Source organism: Mustela erminea, chromosome 8, assembly GCF_009829155.1.
Source record: "Mustela erminea isolate mMusErm1 chromosome 8, mMusErm1.Pri, whole genome shotgun sequence".
NCBI lineage: Eukaryota > Metazoa > Chordata > Mammalia > Carnivora > Mustelidae > Mustela > Mustela erminea.
This window is the reverse complement of record NC_045621.1, coordinates 20,315,020-20,332,944: the sequence shown is the minus strand read 5'-3', so window position 1 is coordinate 20,332,944 and position 17,925 is coordinate 20,315,020. Positions and strand designations below refer to the sequence as shown.

The 17,925-nt window shown below is 38.1% G+C and overlaps 1 protein-coding gene across 25 annotated transcripts in view; it reads right to left on the bottom strand.

Moving 5' to 3' along the window:
* Positions 1-12,818: 12,818 nt before the first annotated feature.
* Positions 12,819-17,925, bottom strand: part of MAP2 (microtubule associated protein 2) — a 291,469-nt gene continuing 286,362 nt past the window's right edge. For all 25 annotated transcript variants that reach the window (XM_032354613.1, XM_032354623.1, XM_032354622.1 and 22 more), the window contains 2 exons: positions 16,958-17,070; positions 12,819-16,783 (listed from right to left, as the gene is read on the bottom strand). In XM_032354613.1, the coding sequence (XP_032210504.1) occupies positions 16,568-16,783; positions 16,958-17,070 (329 nt within the window). In that variant the 3' untranslated portion in view covers positions 12,819-16,567. The remainder of the gene's footprint in view (positions 16,784-16,957; positions 17,071-17,925) is intronic.

Below are 17,925 nucleotides of genomic sequence, written 5' to 3'. Positions count from 1 at the left end.
AAAAACCAAAACCCATCCATATGTTGCCTCCAAGAAACTAATTTTAAGCCCGAAGACACCTCCAGATTTAAAGTGAGTGGGTGGAAAAGAACTTACCATGCTAATGGACATCAGAAGAAAGCAGGAGTGGCAATCCTTATATCAGATCAATTAGATTTTAAGCCAAAGACTATAATAAGAGATGAGGAAGGACACTATATCATACTCAAAGGGTTTGTCCAACAAGAAGATCTAACAATTTTAAATATCTATGCCCCCAACGTGGGAGCAGCCAACTATATAAACCAATTAATAACAAAATCAAAGAAACACATCAACAATAATACAATAATAGTAGGGGAGTTTAACACTCCCCTCACTGAAATGGACAGACCATCCAAGCAAAAGATCAACAAGGAAATAAAGGGCTTAAATGACACACTGGACCAGATGGACATCACAGATATATTCAGAACATTTCATCCCAAAGCAACAGAATACACATTCTTCTCTAGTGCACATGGAACATTCTCCAGAATAGATCACATCCTCGGTCCTAAATCAGGTCTCAACCGGTATCAAAAGATTGGGTTCATTCCCTGCATTTTTTCAGACCAAATGCTCTGAAGCTAGAACTCAACCACAAGAAGAAGTTTGGAAAGAACCCAAATACATGGAGACTAAACAGCATCCTTCTAAAGAATGAATGGGTCAACCAGGAAATTAAAGAAGAATTGAAAAAAATCATGGAAACAAATGATAATGAAAATACAACGGTTCAAAATCTGTGGGACACAACAAAGGCAGACCTGAGAGGAAAATATATAGCGGTACAAACCTTTCTCAAGAAACAAGAAAGATCTCAGGTACACAACCTAACCCTACACCTAAAGGAGCTGGAGAAAGAACAAGAAAGAAACCCTAAACCCAGCAGGAGAAGAGAAATCGTAAAAATCAGAGCAGAAATCAATGAAACAGAAACAAACAAACAAACAAACAAAAAACCAATAGAACAAATCAACAAAACTAGGAGCTGGTTCTTTGAAAGAATTAATAAGATTGATAACCCCCTGGCCCGACTTATCAAAAAGAAAAGAGAAAGGACCCAAATAAATAAAATCATGAATGAAAGAGGAGAGATCACAACTAACACCAAAGAAATACAAACAATTATAAGAACATAGTATGAGCAACTCTATGCCAACAAATTTGACAATCTGGAAGAAATGGATGCATTCCTAGAAACATATAAACTACCACAACTGAACCAGGAAGAAATAGAAAGCCTGAACAGACCCATAACCAGTAAGGAGATTGAAACAATCATTAAAAATCTCAAAACAAACAAAAGCGCAGGGCCAGACAGCTTCCCGGGGAAATTCTACCGAACTCTTAAAGAGGAACTAATTCCTATTCTCCTGACTCTGTTCCAAAAAACAGAAATGGAAGGAAAACTTCCAAACTCATTTTATGAGGCCAGCATCACCCTGATCCCAAAACCAGACAAGGATCCCAACAAAAAAGAGAGCTATAGACCAATATCCTTGATGAACACAGATGAGAAAATTCTCACCAAAATACTAGCCAATAGGATTCAACAGTACATTAAAAGGATTATTCACCACGACCAAGTGGGATTTATTCCAGGGCTGCAATGTTGGTTCAACATCTGCAAATCAATCAATGTGATACAACACATCAAAAAAGAAAGAACAAGAACCATATGATACTCTCAATAGATGCTGAAAAAGCATTTGACAAAGTACAGCATCCCTTCCTGATCAAACCCTTCAAAGTGTAGGGATAGAGGGCACATACTCAACATTATCAAAGCCATTTATGAAAAACCCACCGCAAATATCATTCTCAATGGAGAAAAACTGAAAGCTTTTCCGCTAAGGTCAGGAACACGGCAGGGATATCCATTATCACCACTGCTATTCAACATAGTACTAGAGGTCCTAGCCTCAGCAATCAGACAACAAAAGGAAATTAAAGACATCCAAATCGGCAAAGAAGAAGCCAACTATCACTCTTCGCAGATGATATGATACTATATGTGGAAAACCCAAAAGACTCCACTCCAAAACTGCTAGAACTTGTACAGGAATTCAGTAGTGTCAGGATATAAAGTCAATGCACAGAAATCAGTTGCATTTATCTACACCAACAAGACAGAAGAAAGAGAAATTAAGGAGTCAATCCCATTTACAATTGCAAACAAAACCATAAGATACCTAGGAATAAACCTAACCAAAGAGGCAAAGAATCTATACTCAGAAAACTATAAAGTACTCATGAAATAAATTGAGGAAGACACAAAGAAATGGAAAAATGTTCCATGCTCCTGGATTGGAAGAATAAATATTGTGAAAATGTCTATGCTACCTAAAGCAATCTATACATTTAATGCAATTCCTATCAAAGTACCATCCATCTTCTTCAAAGAAATGGAACAAATAATCCTAAAATTTATATGGAACCAGAAAAGACCTCGAATAGCCAAAGGAATATTGAAAAAGAAAGCCAAAGTTGGTGGCATCACAATTCCAGACTTCAAGCTCTATTACAAAGCTGTCATCATCAAAACAGCATGGTACTGGCACAAAAACAGACACATAGATCAATAGAACAGAATAGAGAGCCCAGAAATAGACCCTCAACTCTATGGCCAACTAATCTTTGACAAAGCAGGAAAGAATGTCCAATGGAAAAAAGACAGCCTCTTCAATAAATGGTTTTGGGAAAATCGGACAGCCACATGCAGAAAAATGAAATTGGACCATTTCCTTACACCACACACAAAAATAGACTCAAAATGGATGAAGGACCTCAATGTGAGAAAGGAATCCATCAAAATCCTTGAGGAGAACACAGGCAGCAACCTCTTCGACCTCAGCCGCAGCAACATCTTCCTAGGAACATCGCCAAAGGCAAAGGAAGCAAGGGCAAAAATGAACTATTGGGATTTTATCAAGATCAAAAGCTTGTGCACAGCAAAGGAAACAGTTAACAAAACCAAAAGACAACTGACAGAATGGGAGAAGATATTTGAAAACAACATATCAGATAAAGGACTAGTGTCCAAAATCTATAAAGAACTTAGCAAACTCAACACCCAAAGAACAAATAATCCAATCAAGAAATGCGCAGAGGACATGAACAGACATTTCTGCAAAGAAGACATCCAGATGGCCAACAGACACATGAAAAAGTGCTCCATATCACTCGGCGTCAGGGAAATACAAATCAAAACCACAATGAGATATCACCTCACACCAGTCAGAATGGCTAAAATTAACAAGTCAGGAAATGGCAGATGCTGGCGAGGATGCGGAGAAAGGGGAACCCTCCTACACTGTTGGTGGGAATGCAAGCTGGTGCAACCACTCTGGAAAACATCATGGAGGTTCCTCAAAATGTTGAAAATAGAACTGCCCTATGACCCAGCAATTGCACTACTGGGTATTTACACTAAAGATACAAACGTAGTGATTCGAAGAGACATGTGCACCCAAATGTTTATAGCAGCAATGTCCACAATAGCCAAACTATGGAAAGAGCCTAGATGTCCATCAACAGATGAATGGATAAAGATGTGGTATATATACACAATGGAATACTATGCAGTCATCAAAAGAAATGAAATCTTGCCATTTGCGACAACGTGGATGGAACTAGAGTGTCTCATGCTTAGCGAAATAAGTCAAGCAGAGAAAGACAACTATCATATGATCTCCCTGATATGAGGAAGTGGTGATGCAACATGGGGGTTTAAGGGGGTAGGAGAAGAATAAATGACACAAGATGGGATTGGGAGGGAGACAAACCATAAATGACTCTTAATCTCACAAAACAGACTGAGGGTTGCTGGGGGGAGGGGGGTTGGGAGAGGGGGGTGGGGTTATGGACATTGGGGAGGGTATGTGCTGTGGTGAGTGCTGTGAAGTGTGTAAACCTGGCGATTCACAGACCTGTACCCCTGGGGATAAAAATATATGTTTATAAAAAATGAAAAATTAAAAAATTAAAAAAAAAAAAGAAATCAAATTGGAGGTGGGGCTCCTGAGTGGCTCAGTGGGTTAAGCCTCTGCCTTAGGCTCAGGTCATGATCCCAGGGTCCTGAGATTGAGCCCCATATCCAGCTCTCTGCTCAGCGGGGAGCCTGCTTCTCTTCCTCTCTCTCTGACTGCCTCTCTGCCTACCTGTGACCTCTGTCTGTCAAATAAATCAATAAAATATTAAAAAAAAGAAATCAAAGAGGAAATAAATAATGGAGACAGATTAAAATGAAAAGACAAGGGTCTCAAAGGTTTGGGATGTAGCAAAAGTAGTTCTAAGATGGAAGTTTATAGCAATACAAGTTTACCACAAGAAACATGAGCAACCTCAAATAAAAAAAAATCTAACTTTATATCTAAAGAGACTAGAATAAGAAGAACAAAGCCCAAAGTTAGTAGAGGGAAGAAAATATCAAAACAGAAATAAAATAGAAACTAACGGAACAATAGAAAAGATCAATAAAGCCAAGAGTGGATTCTTTGAAAACAAAATTGATAAAGCAAGTCTTTGTCAAGTCTCATCAAGAAATAAAAAAGACACAAAATCAGAAAGAGAAGGAACAACTGATACTACAGAAATAAAAAGGACTATAACAGAATGTCACAAAGAAATATATGCCAGCAAATTAGACACCCTAGAAGAAATGGATAAATTCCTAGCAATGTATAATCTTCAAAACAAGAACCAAGAAGTAGAAAATCTAAACAGAGCAATTAATAGTAATCAAATTGAATTGGCAATCAAAAACTCCCGACAAACAAAAGTTCAGGACCATAGATTCACGACTGAATTCGACCAAACATTTAAAAAAGAAGTAATATGCATTTCCTGCAAACTATTTAAAAAATAGAAGAGGAATGAAAGCTTCCAAGTACATCCTATGAGGCCAGCGTTACCTTAATACCAAAATCAGATAAAAGACACCACAAAAAGGAACAACTATAGGCCAATATAGATAGTAGATGAATATAGATGCAAAAATCCTCAACAAAATATTAGTCAATTGCATTCAACAATACAGTAAAAGGGTCATTCACCATGATCAAGTGGAGTTTATTCTGGGGATACAGCGATGGTTAAATATTTGCAAATAAATTAATGTGATCACCATATCAACAAGACAAAAAAAAATCATGATCATCTCAATGGATACAGAGCAAGCTTTTAACAGTATTTACAATTCATACATGATAAAAATTCTCAACAAAGTGGGTTTAGAGGGAACATAGCTATAGCTCAAAATCACAAAAGTCATATACAAAAATCCCACAGCTAACATCATAGTCCATGGCAAAAACAAAGCTTTCCCTCTAAGGTCAGCAAGAAGAGAAGGATGTCCATTCTCACCACTTTTATTTAACATAGTACTGAAAAGTCCTAGCCTCAGTAGACAAAAATGTCATCTAAATTGGGAAGAAGGAAGTTACACTGTTGCTATTTGCAGATAACAGGATACTATACATAGAAAACCTTAATTCCATCAAAAAGCTATTAGAATAATAAGTGAATTCAGTAAAGTTGCAGGATACATAATTGATTCACAGAAATCAGATGCATATCTATACACTAATAATGAAATAATAGAAAGAGAAATTAAGAAAATAATTTCATTTATAATTGTGTCGAAAAGAGTAAAACACCTATGAATATCCTAACCATGGAAGTGAAAGACTTGTACTCTGAAAACTATAAAACTGATGAAAGAAATTGAAGATGACACAAACAAATGGAAAGATATTCCATGATCATGGATAAGAATTAATAGTGTTGAAATGTCCAAACTACCCGAAGCAATCTACAGGTTCAACACAATCCCTATTAAAATACCAACATTTTTCACAGAACTAAAATAATCCTAAAATTTGTATGGAACCACAAAACACCTAAACAGCTAGAGCAATCTTTTTTCTTTTTTTTTTTTTTTTTGAAAGATTGAGAGCTCCCATAAGTGAGTGAGAACGAGTGGGAGGTGTGATAGAAGAGAGGGAGAGAGAGAATCTCAAGCAGACTCCATGCCAAGGACAGAGCCCTGTGTGGGGCTCTATCCCACAACTATGAATCCTCCGTCATGACCTGAGGTGAAATTAAGAGTTGGTTGCTTAACTGAGTCACCCAAGTGCCCCTAGCTAAAGCAATCTTGAGACAAAAGATAAAAACTGGAAGTAACACAATCCAAAATTCAATAAATACTTTAGAGTTGTAGTAATCAAAACAGGATGGTACTGGCACAAAAGTAGAGACATAGATCAATGGAACAGAATAGAGAGCTCAAAAATAAACCCATGCTTACATGGTCAATTAATCTATGACAAAGAGGCAAGAATATATAATGGGGAAAAGACATCTCTAACAAATGGTGCTGGGAAAACTGGACAGTTACATGCAAAAGAATGAAACTGAACCACGTTCTCATACCTACTAAACTCAAAATGGATTAAGGACCTAAATGTGAGAACTGAAATCATAAAATTCCTAGAACAAAACACAGACAATAATTTCTTTGACATTGGCCATCATAATATTTTTCTGGATATCTCTTCAAAGGTAAGAGAAACAAAAACAAAATTCAGCTATTGGGACTACCGAAAATGAAAGGTTTTTGCACAGAGAAGGAAACCATCAATGAAACCAAAAGGTAACCTACCAAATGGAGGAAGATATTTGCAAATGATATATCCAATAAAGGATTAATACCCAAAATATATAAAGAACTTACACAGCTCAATACCAAAAAAACAAATAATAATTAGAAATGGGCAGAAGACCTGAATATACACTTTTCCAAAGAAGATACACAGATGGCCAAGAGATACACAAAAAGATGCTCACCATTGCTCATCATTAGGGTAATGCAAATTAAAACCACAGTGAGGATGTCTGTGTGGCACAATTGGTTAGGTATCTGCTTTCAGCTCATGTCAGGAACCCAGAGTCCTGGAACAGAGCCCCAACTCAGGCTCCCTGCTCTGTCTGCTTCTTCTTCTCCCTCCCCCTGCCACATGCTCCCACACACACTCTCTCTCACTCAATCTCTTTCAAATAAATAAATAAAATCTTAAAAAGAAACCCATAATGAGATATTGCTTTACACCTGTCAGAATCACTAGAATCAAAAAGACAAGAATTAACAAGTGTTGATGAGGATGTGAAGAAAAGGCACCTTACACACTGTAGGTGGGAATATATTTTGGTGCAGTCACTGTGAAAAACAATATGGAGATTTTTCAGAAAATTAAAAATAGAAATGCCATATGATCCAGTAATTCCATTACTGGGTATTTACCCCCAAACACAAAAATTACCCCCCAAACAAAAATTCTAATTCAAAAAGATACATGTACCTCTCTGCTTATTGCAATATTATTTATAATAGCTAAGATATGGAAGGAATCCAAGTGTCCATTGTCCATTGATAGATGAATGGATAAAGAAGATGTGGTATGTATACACCCATGATGGAATATTACTCAGGCATAAAAAAGTATGAGATGAACATTGGATGTTATGTGTAACTGATGAATTGCTGAACACTACATTAAAAACTAACGGTGTACTATACAGTGGCTAATTAATGGCTATAAAAAAAAGTATTTCAGAGTCCATAGTCTCTCATGGTTCACCTCTGCTTCCAATTTCCCCCAACTCCCTTCTCCACTCTAAGTCCCCATGTCCTCCATGCTATTTGTTATGCTCCACAAATAAGTGAAACCATATGATAATTGACTCTCTCTGCTTGACTTATTTCACTCAGCATAATCTCTTCCAGTCCCGTCCATGTTGCTACAAAAGTTGGGTATTCATCCTTTCTGATGGAGGCATAATACTCTATCCCCAGGGGTACAGGTCTGTGAATCACCAGGTTTACACACTTCACAGCACTCACCAAAGCACATACCCTCCCCAATGTCCATAATCCCACCCCCTTCTCCCAAACCCCCTCCCCCCAGCAACCCTCAGTTTGTTTTGTGAGATTAAAAGTCACTTATGGTTTGTCTCCCTCCCAATCCCATCTTGTTTCATTTATTCTTCTCCTACCCACTTAAGCCCCCATGTTGCATCACCACTTCCTCATATCAGGGAGATCATATGATAGTTGTCTTTCTCTGCTTGACTTATTTCGCTAAGCATGATACGCTCTAGTTCCACCCATGTTGTCGCAAATGGCAAGATTTCATTTCTTTTGATGGCTGCATAGTATTCCATTGTGTATATATACCACATCTTCTTGATCCGGACGGGGGGTGGGAGGTTGGGGTACCAGGTGGTGGGTATTATAGAGGGCACGGATTGCATGGAGCACAGGGTGTGGTGCAAAAATAATGAATACTGTTATGCTGGAAAAAAAAAAAAATAAAAATAAAAATAAAAAAAAAAAGTAAAAGAAAAGTATGAGATTTTTCATTTGTAGCAACATGGGTGGACCTAGATGGTATTATGCTAATTGAAAGAAGTCAGATAGAGATAAATCCCATTTGATTTCATGTATATCTGGAGTCTGTAAGACAAAGCAAATGAATAAACAAAAAGCAGGAATAGACCCATAAATACAGAGAACAAACTGATGATTTCCAGAAGTGTGGGGATGGACAAAATGGGTGAAGGGGAGTGAGAGACACAGGCTTCCAGTTATGGAATAAGTTATGGGGTTAAAAGGTACAGCATGGAGAACATAACCAATGATAGTGTAATGGTATTGTATAGTGATAAATGATAGCTACACCTGTGGTAAGTAGAGCACAATGTATAGAAGTATCTAATCAGTATGTTGTATATCTCAAACTACTCTAACATTGTATACCAACTATACTTCAATTTTTTAAAAAAGAATTGCTTTTTACAGAAATGATATTGTTTGAGACATAATCCTCTTTCGTTATTTGCTGAATTAAAGGCAAATACATGAACATTTTTCTAGCCCATTTAATGCTCAGATTTTTATATGACAGATATTTGATATCTTCATTATTGACTGTCAGGAAAATTGCTTATTGGAATATTTAAAGAGACCAAACCTAATCATTAGATGAGATGAGACATCTGCGCTGCTTGGGTTCAAACTCAGCCCCTGCCCATGAAGTTTTTGGGGAGTCGGGAGCAGTCAAGGCAGTTTATTGGCCACTGAGCAACCCTCCCCCTGCCCATTAAGTTTTAAATAACTTTTCCAAGCTTAGTTATCTCATCTGTAAAATGGGGATGATGATAAAAGTACTCATAGAGTTAACATATGTTTGTAAGGATGCCTGGAAGAGATAATCACTAAGTAATTATAAAATTAATGTTTATGTCCACTTTAGTTGCACTTCTGGTGGGTTATAGGTGAAGGTGAATTTCAACAGAGACCTTTAAAAAGGGTTTATCTTAGGCTGCATTAACTGCACGTTACCCCAGGGGGCCTATCTATTGCTTATAATCTTCTTTTGTTGTTGGCTTCAGGAACCCCATTACCTCCTCAGTGCCTTTTGCTCATCTCTATATTCTGTTAAGAGTTAAAGTCCTACGGCCACTGCAGTTCCCATAAACAAACATATCAGGGAAGTTCTGGTGGAATGAAGATTGGTAACAGGGGACCATAGCCAAGGTATGGTTACCGAGTACCAGCTATTTGCTTACCAGTATGCCAGAAAAGATCCCATCTCCTCTGTGGGATTCCCATCTTCTGACTTGGAGGAGACAGACAACGCAGGAACAGGGGTGGGCAAGTAACAGCTGTGGCTGCCTAGCAGGCTGCTAGATCTGGGCTTCCTGGAACAGCTGGTAATGCCCCTGAGATCAAGCCACTGGTGGTACTTAAGTGGTAGGGCTTGAGGGGTACTGGGACAGATCTTGGAGGTTCTCTGCCATACAAGGGATTGGGCTTGCAGGTGTTAGAACTGGATGGGATCTGTGGAGGCCAAAGATGGGCATTGGTAAGGAGGAAACTTGGGCAGCAAGTCTTTTAACATTCTAACAACTTATTCATCTGAATAGGGGTGTGTTGGCTGAAGATCGGCCCTGGGCTCAAGAACACATTATTTGCTTGACTATTTTACAACCTCTTTCCACTATGTCTTTTTTCTACTTTCAAAAGTATAAGCCAGGACCTTACAAGTTCAGGCCCCTCCAAGAGGATAGCTTTTTCATTTCTCACTTGGCTATGAGATTTTTAAAAAATCATATGTGGGGAAACAAGCAAACAAATGCCACCTTTTTTCCCTTTGCTTTAATGAAAAATATAGGTGGGAAAAGAATCTTAAATATGTTTATCATGGATATGGAAATTACCAGTGATCATTGTCAAATAGACATATTAAAGATTTCTTTCATCTTTCTCAAGATAGGGCAAAGTCTATTAAATATTTGTTCTTCAGGCTCCCAGTCTCCCTGAGGATTCTGATCTGACCTATCCACCTGGACCCTTCCCTCCCCTACTTCAGAACTGGGGGGTTTATTCTTTTGGGTTTTTGTTTCAGAGAATGAGGAAAAACTTGGGAGGGAGAGAAAAAGGAGTGGGTCTAAACCTGAAGTTATAAACCTTTAAATTAGGAAAGATCCAAATCTGAAAGAGTGTGTGTGTGTGAGTGTGTGAACTTTCTTGAGTTTGAAAACACGGTGCCCTCCAAACAAAGCACATCTGGAAGCCACAGACCTATTACCTCAACCAGGCCTGAGGCAGGAGATTTTAACAGAATGCGAAGGATTAGAAATGGGAACAGCTGTACTAGATTTGTGATAAAAAACAGGAGAGAATACAAAGAAGTGGGCTTTTTAGAGTGTGACTGTGATGTTTCTTCAACATACTCAAGAAAACCTAGTAAAGGATAGTGTTTTCAAACAATTTTGGATTGCTGGGCTGTGTTTTTTTTTTTTTTTTTTTTTTAAAGATTTTTATTTATTTATTTGACAGACAGAAATCACAAGTAGGCGGAGAGGCAGGCAGAGAGAGAGGAGGAAGCAGGCTCCCTGCTGAGCAGAGAGCCCGACTCGGGGCTCGATCCCAGGACCCTGGGATCATGACCTGAGCTGAAGGCAGAGGTTTTAACCCATTGAGCCACCCAGGCGCCTCTGGACTGTGTATTTTTGAGAGAGACCACATTCTGTCCCTGAATTATTTGGGTCAAAGTTCTATAAGTGCCATATCGTAAAAGAAGAGCCTGTTTTCCCCTCTATATAAGCTACATACAGGGTTGCTTTGTAATCCTACGTTATATCTGAGTTACTTGTCTCTTCTCAAGCCAAGCAAAATCTTCTTTGCCTTGTTAATAAGAAAGAAAACTAAGACGTTCTCGTGATTCATGCTACCAGACAAGTAAGTGTCTAAATCCCGTGTAGAGACTTCCCTGAAGGATAACATGGATACTAATTTTTTAAAAAATTAAAAAAAAAAGATTTTATTTATTTATTTGAGAGAGAAATAGCGAGAGCAGGAGAACAATCAGGGAGAGTGGGAGAGGGAGAAAGCAGACTCCCCTCCTAGCGGGGAGCCCAATGTGGGGCTTGATCCCAGGACCCTGGATCATGACCTGAGCTGAAGTGAACACTTAACTGAGCCACCCGGGAACCCCTAAAATAAGAAACTCTTGAAAGTCTAATGATGATGGCTACATAGTACCAAATCTCCATTTTTAGCAAAGGAAAAGTGAATGCAAGGTGAGGACTCCATTGGTAGAACTAAGTTTGAAGGTAGAACGGTGGGTCTGGTAAATCACCAACGCAAAGACTTTTCTTCCACCAGTCTCAAGTTTCTACCACTTGATACTCAGACTCTGACATCAGACTTGGTGATATTACCTCCTGTAGTCTTAGAAATGATTCTTACCTGTCAGTGGGCTGTTGTGGAGCTTTTTCTCCTTGGACTAGATTAGCTGAATGCTTCTCAGACTTTAATGAGCAGATGATTCATCTAGGGGAATGCTGTAAGTTGGCCGGGAGTGGAGCCCATGACTTTATATGTCTAACAAGGTCCCAGGTGAAGCCTGAACACAATTTGAATAGCAAGGAGCTAAGAGATTAAATAAATACAGGGATAAGGTGCATGGGCCTAAAGAATGTCTGCCTTATGATCTGCCCAGAATTAATTCCTCTCTCTTCTTGCAGTAGCAGACTGACTTTACTTAGGAGGGAACATTTATTTACTTAGAAGGGAATATTTCCTCTTCATGATTAGGTTATATGGTTCAGGAGAAGCCCCTTCTTCCTTTACTTTCCTCCTACCCCAACCACCTGTGATAGAGAAAAGATATGACCTAACCGTGGATAATCAGCCGAAGTGAGCAGGTGATCCAAGGTTCAATGATTTTCAGACCTGAGATCTTGGTTGTGCTAGTGGGAAAGAGGCTTTTTTTTTTTTGGTGGGTTGTGAAACTTGGAGCTCCCAGAGAGTCATGAAAGGGGTGTCTGCCTGAGAATAAAACCAACACAGAAGAAGCAGGGCTGAGATTTGGGACAAGAAAGATTCCCGATGACATGTTGTGAAAGCCTGGATCCAGGGTCGGAAAAAGAGTCTTAACATCTTTTGGATGCCTGGATGCATCCATGCCTGAGGCCTGCATTGTTGGTCACTTGAGCCAATAAATTTGCCCTTATGCCTAAGTCAATTTGATTCAGTTTCTGTCACTTGCAACAGATAGCATCCTGCTAAATACAGGAGTGCTTAAATCCTGACACACGTTGGGGAGATAATAAGAGCCTTGTCATCATGGATTTTCCTTGGTTGGACTGAGCCGTGTGTGTGTGTGTGTGTGTGTGTGTGTGTGTGATTTTTTTTTTTCCCCAGAGAAGAAACAATCTGAAACTGTGGATTAGGTGACAAGCAATTTTATTTTGCAAAACAATCACTATACAGCAACAAATACATTTGCAAATTTTGATTGAAAAACATGAACTAACTACAACCAGCCATTGAAGAAATGCCTTTCTATGGTAACAGGCTCTAGAATTATCAGAAGAAAGAAACCCCCCAGAGATTTGTAGCGGCATGTTGGAACCTTGGAATCCCAGCATACAGAGTATACTTTTTGTTGATTTTTTTTTTCTTTTTGCTAAAGTTGAAGTAGATTTTTCATGATTGACATTTTCTGAGTTTAAAAATAAGCTCTTTCCTGCAGAGGGACTTGGCCTCAACCTACACACCCAGGCTAAAAATCCTAGGTGTAAAAAAACAAACATCAGTGCTGATTTTAGCACATCAGTTTTGGAAGGAATGCCTAGAATTTGCCTTTCCAAGCCATGAATCTTTTTTTTTCTTCTTGGCTACTTAGACCATGAATAGTTTGCTTTTCTCATTTTTGTGGCATGAAAAATCGGACAAAAATTTTAATTGTAACAAGGTCAGAATCAACTGCATTGAGATTATTTCTTTAACAATACTGACATGATGTTATATTTTGTCTGATGATCCTATTTCCTGCTGTATTTCTGTATGAATGTGTGGAGAAGGCCAGTTACCATCAGCAGATTCTTTCATTTAGTGAAGTTCTCTCTTCAGCCTTCTTCAGCCATACCCAGTTGGTGTTACACAGGTGTCTTGCTTGTGGGTGAGATTTCAACCTATCACCCTGCTGGAACTCAGCAGGAGAATCCAGAGAGAGTTGGTTCCTAAATGAACAGGGCCTTTGAAACTCATCATCATCTCGGATCTTCCCTGCATCATTATAAAGTACCCAATTATTGGTAGCAGGTGACCCAGAGAGAGTGAGTTCATTGAAGAAGCAGGCCTTTTAACTCTTCACAGCTCTGGATTACTTATGTATCCTTAAACAGGTTCTCAAAGGCTAAAGCCGGAGAGAAACTGGCAGTAAGAGATCTAGAATTGGAACTATAAAGCTTTAATTTCTAGATCAGCGTATGGGTATCCCCACAAGAGTGGTGTTCAAAAAGCTTAATTTGCGTCGTTAATCTTGAGAGTGAAGGCAAGATAGGTTCCACCCCCTAACCCCATAAGAAGACATTTAGCCTGTGTGTTTCTCTCTTGGATTGGTACAAATTATCAGGGTTTTTTGGGTTAACATTAAAAAGAATAATATTTCCATACAAAGGAAGGGCATTTACTCATTATAATTTTACTATAATTTGAAATAAACATTTGTTTTAATGCCAAATCTAGTATCTTAGGGCTTTATATAATTTGTACCTTGGGCATGTATTTGTAAGAAACAGAATTTTCACATATAAAGCACAATTACTTATTCTTAACTTTTATAAACAATTAAACCAAGTTGGTAAAAAATACTTATTTTATAGGTTAAAACTGTTCTAACCAGCTGTTAACTCCTTCTTTCTAGAGAACTTTAGTCACTATCTAACACTGTCAAACATGTCCAAAACATGTAAGAAAATACCATAGGTTTCCACACAACTACTCTTTCTTCTCCGATTTTCTGGAGCATTTCAAGGGAAGCTGATGAATAAAATGCTCATATAGGTCAAATCCACATCACAGCAGTTATTAGGCAGAAAATAGACACATCCATAGTCATACTCAGCAGTTTCTAATTTTTTGGCTGTTGTATAAAAGAACTGATTTGTCAACGTTTTCATTTGTCAACATTGATTTGTCAACCTGTTTGCCGACGTAAAACCTCTTAGTTGAGAATGAATACTATCTTTTTGCTCCTAGAGTTTTTTTTTTGGTGGAAGTCACATTGGTTGCAATATCCAGTGGGTCACAAAATGGCACCCATGTCTGTCTGTCTTTGCATCCCTTGGCTGCTTTCCTAGATACTACTTTACTTCCTTGATGCCTCATCCACGCCCATCATTTCCTCTCATATAGTCCGGAATCAATTTGGCTCACGGGGATCAAACACTTATCAGACTCTTTGCCTTTAACTGTTCAGATCCAACCTACCAGCCCCGAGCAAGAAAAAGAATAGATAAAATACTGAAAAATATCCACCCAGACTGGTAACTGATTGCTTATTCAGGCCATTGACTATTTTGTTGCTTATTCACAAGTCCAAGATGAATGATGTGTGAGAGGAATTAATTAATTGGTGATTTCTCAGACTGTAGATTAAGTCAGACCAGTATCATTCTATTGATAAGTAATACCAAGTCATATAGGGTTCCTGTACAGAGGGCAATGTTGGAATCCCAAGAAAACTGATTTAGATATCTGTATCTCAAGTGTTTTGTAGCTCTGGCTTCTCAAATTTCTGTACTTATCCTTTCTGATCAAGGGATCTTTACTTTGGGTAAGGAAGCCAAATATTTTCTCTCCGATAATTTAATTAGCAGGCACTGTTTAGAAGAGTGGGACAACATGTCCCAAACTCCCTCTGTTAGTTTCAACTTTAGCAAATGGAAAAAAAAAAAAAAATCTTAAGAAGTCTGTTTCATGAATGATTACAGGAATAAAACCCAAAGTATTCCATAATTTAAAATGAGATAAATCCAAAATCTTAAACCAACAATCTGTAAACCCTTTTAATGTATAACTGGACCCACCCCCACAAACTCCATGTTGGTGAAAGCAAAGAAAAATAAATTTTCCTAGCATCACGGGAGAGACTTGTATCTGGCACTAGAACAGGGTTACAGCTCTGAGTTGTTACAGGAAGCAACTTCATGCTAAAACTTTTTGTTCTTTTTTAATGTATTTTTTTTTTTTAAATAGGGAAAGAACCCTGCTAACATCTACTTTCACATACCTAAAATTGCAACACCAAAGGGTGCAGGAGACACAGATACTGTGAATAAGGAAGTATAATATTCAAGTATATGAGGAAGTATCACAAATGGCCACAGAGAAATATATATATATTTATATCTATAATACTGTATCAAACAGATGGAAAGGGAGAGTGAAACTGGTAGTGTGGACACAAATCTAGCTGATCAACTGACATTCTAATCAGACACGAGTCCATCCTAATGAAAGTGCCTCATTCCTAAGAGATGCACTTTTAAACTGCTTCCTCAACCACAGCTCAAATGCTTTGTAACTATTTTTAATTAGTTAAATAATTTATTGGATTGACTTATACTCTGATATAATTATCCAGGTCCCAAATGTTAATAACTTAACTGAATCTTCCTTCCCATTTATACAAAATAATGCTTAAAAAAAAAAACAACAACTTATTTCCTACGTGCTCTTTCCTTCCTGCAATCAGACTCCTTGATTTAATGTAACCTGTAATAAGTTAAAATGGGCAGCTTTTATCTTTTCACCCAGCAACAGAATAGTGGAATGAGCAGCTTGGATTTCAACAAGGCCTTTCAGAATGTATGGATAGCCTTCAGGCACATGAAAGGTAGAAATGCAATTTTTAAAATAATAATACTCCATGCAAAACAGAGCAGAGCAAAAATAATTGTCCAATTGTACTCATGTAAAGCCAGTGTCTTCCTGTTGCAAATGGAAATCAAGTCAATTTCTGCATATACTATTCATTGTTTTTTATAAAATTGTAACAATTACTACAGTTTGGGAATGAGATTATTTATTTTATGGTTTGTAAAGAATGAATATAACACCTGCTCAGAGCCCACTCCTGCCAAGAGCTCATGCCTAAATATTATTACTTCGATGCTAAACGAGAAATATTCACAAACCCTGCTTAGCGAGTGCAGCAGTGACATCCTCGGCCAAAGTGGCAAGCTGAGGGGATTCAAGCAGGTTGATGCTTCCAGAAGAGGAGACATTGCTGAGTCGTCGGGGGGATGCCACGCTGGATCTGCCTGGGGACTGCGTAATGATCTCAGCTCCGTGGTCCACACGGGCCTTCGCGTGCTCTCTGAAGTTCAACTTCTGGCTGTCGATCTGTTCAAGACAAGCATCAGTCCTTGTTACCTCAAGTGTCTTCCCTGGCCCCTAGACTCTGCCATTCCTACTTCCTACCTGTCCAGTCTTTGATCTGTGACCCATTCTGATGAGGAGCATTTCAGAATAATTAAAAAACAGAAGACAGGATCAGCTCACACCCTTGGTTCTTACCTTGACGTTGCCGCCTCCAGGGACATGGTGAGCGTTGTCCAGTGAGCCGACTTTAGCTTGGGCCTTCTCTTTGAAATCCAGTTTTACACTCTCAATTTTCACACGCCCACCACCTGTGAGAGAAGAAAGGCTTTGCTACAATAACATCTTCTACTTGTGGTGCTTATTTCCCCAAAATGATTACAGTAGATAGATCATTATAAAACACAGACTTGATTTACTAGTTTTTTAATCATGGATGTGAAAGGAGTTTTTTAGAATTTCTCGTCCGTCCCATTTGTCCCATATCACCCAAGGTAATGACATTCTTTTTGTACCATTATATGGCTCGACCTACGTATTAATATCTTTTTCTTCTAAGCGGAATTGAAGCTAGATTACCTGATTTCTAGATAAATTTTCAATGCACTTATCTATTTTGAAATTTACCATATCTACCTTGCTTTTCAGCTAAAAAATTCTTCTTCGTAATCTACCATGTCTAACATAAAATATCAGAGTGGTTTTTCTTATCTGTATAATAAAAATTCTAAAAAGCACACAGTGAAAATATCCTCTTTCATCTTTTCTAAAACTTGGAACATTTAATCTCTTACTCTTATGGGAGTAAATTAAATTGAAATGAAGATTTTTATTCTTTTTCATGGTAATAGGTCACTTTTCCAAAAAAAAAAAAAAGCCTAAAAAACTAAACTATTAGGTTAGAAATGGTACACATATAGGTAAAATATTCATTTGTATGTTTTCAACATTGATAGCTTGACTGATGAAATTGAAGTTGGAAGCTAAATTGTTTATTACCAGTGAGCGCTGGGAGTTTCCCATTATCAATAGCAGGTGGAGTGACAGGAAGAGAACCTTGGGAAATCCCACGCTTGTACAGATGGCATAGGACCAATCTGACACTGACTTTGATCTGATAATGTAGAGACAGTTTTGACCACATCATTTCCTTAACAGCTAATTAG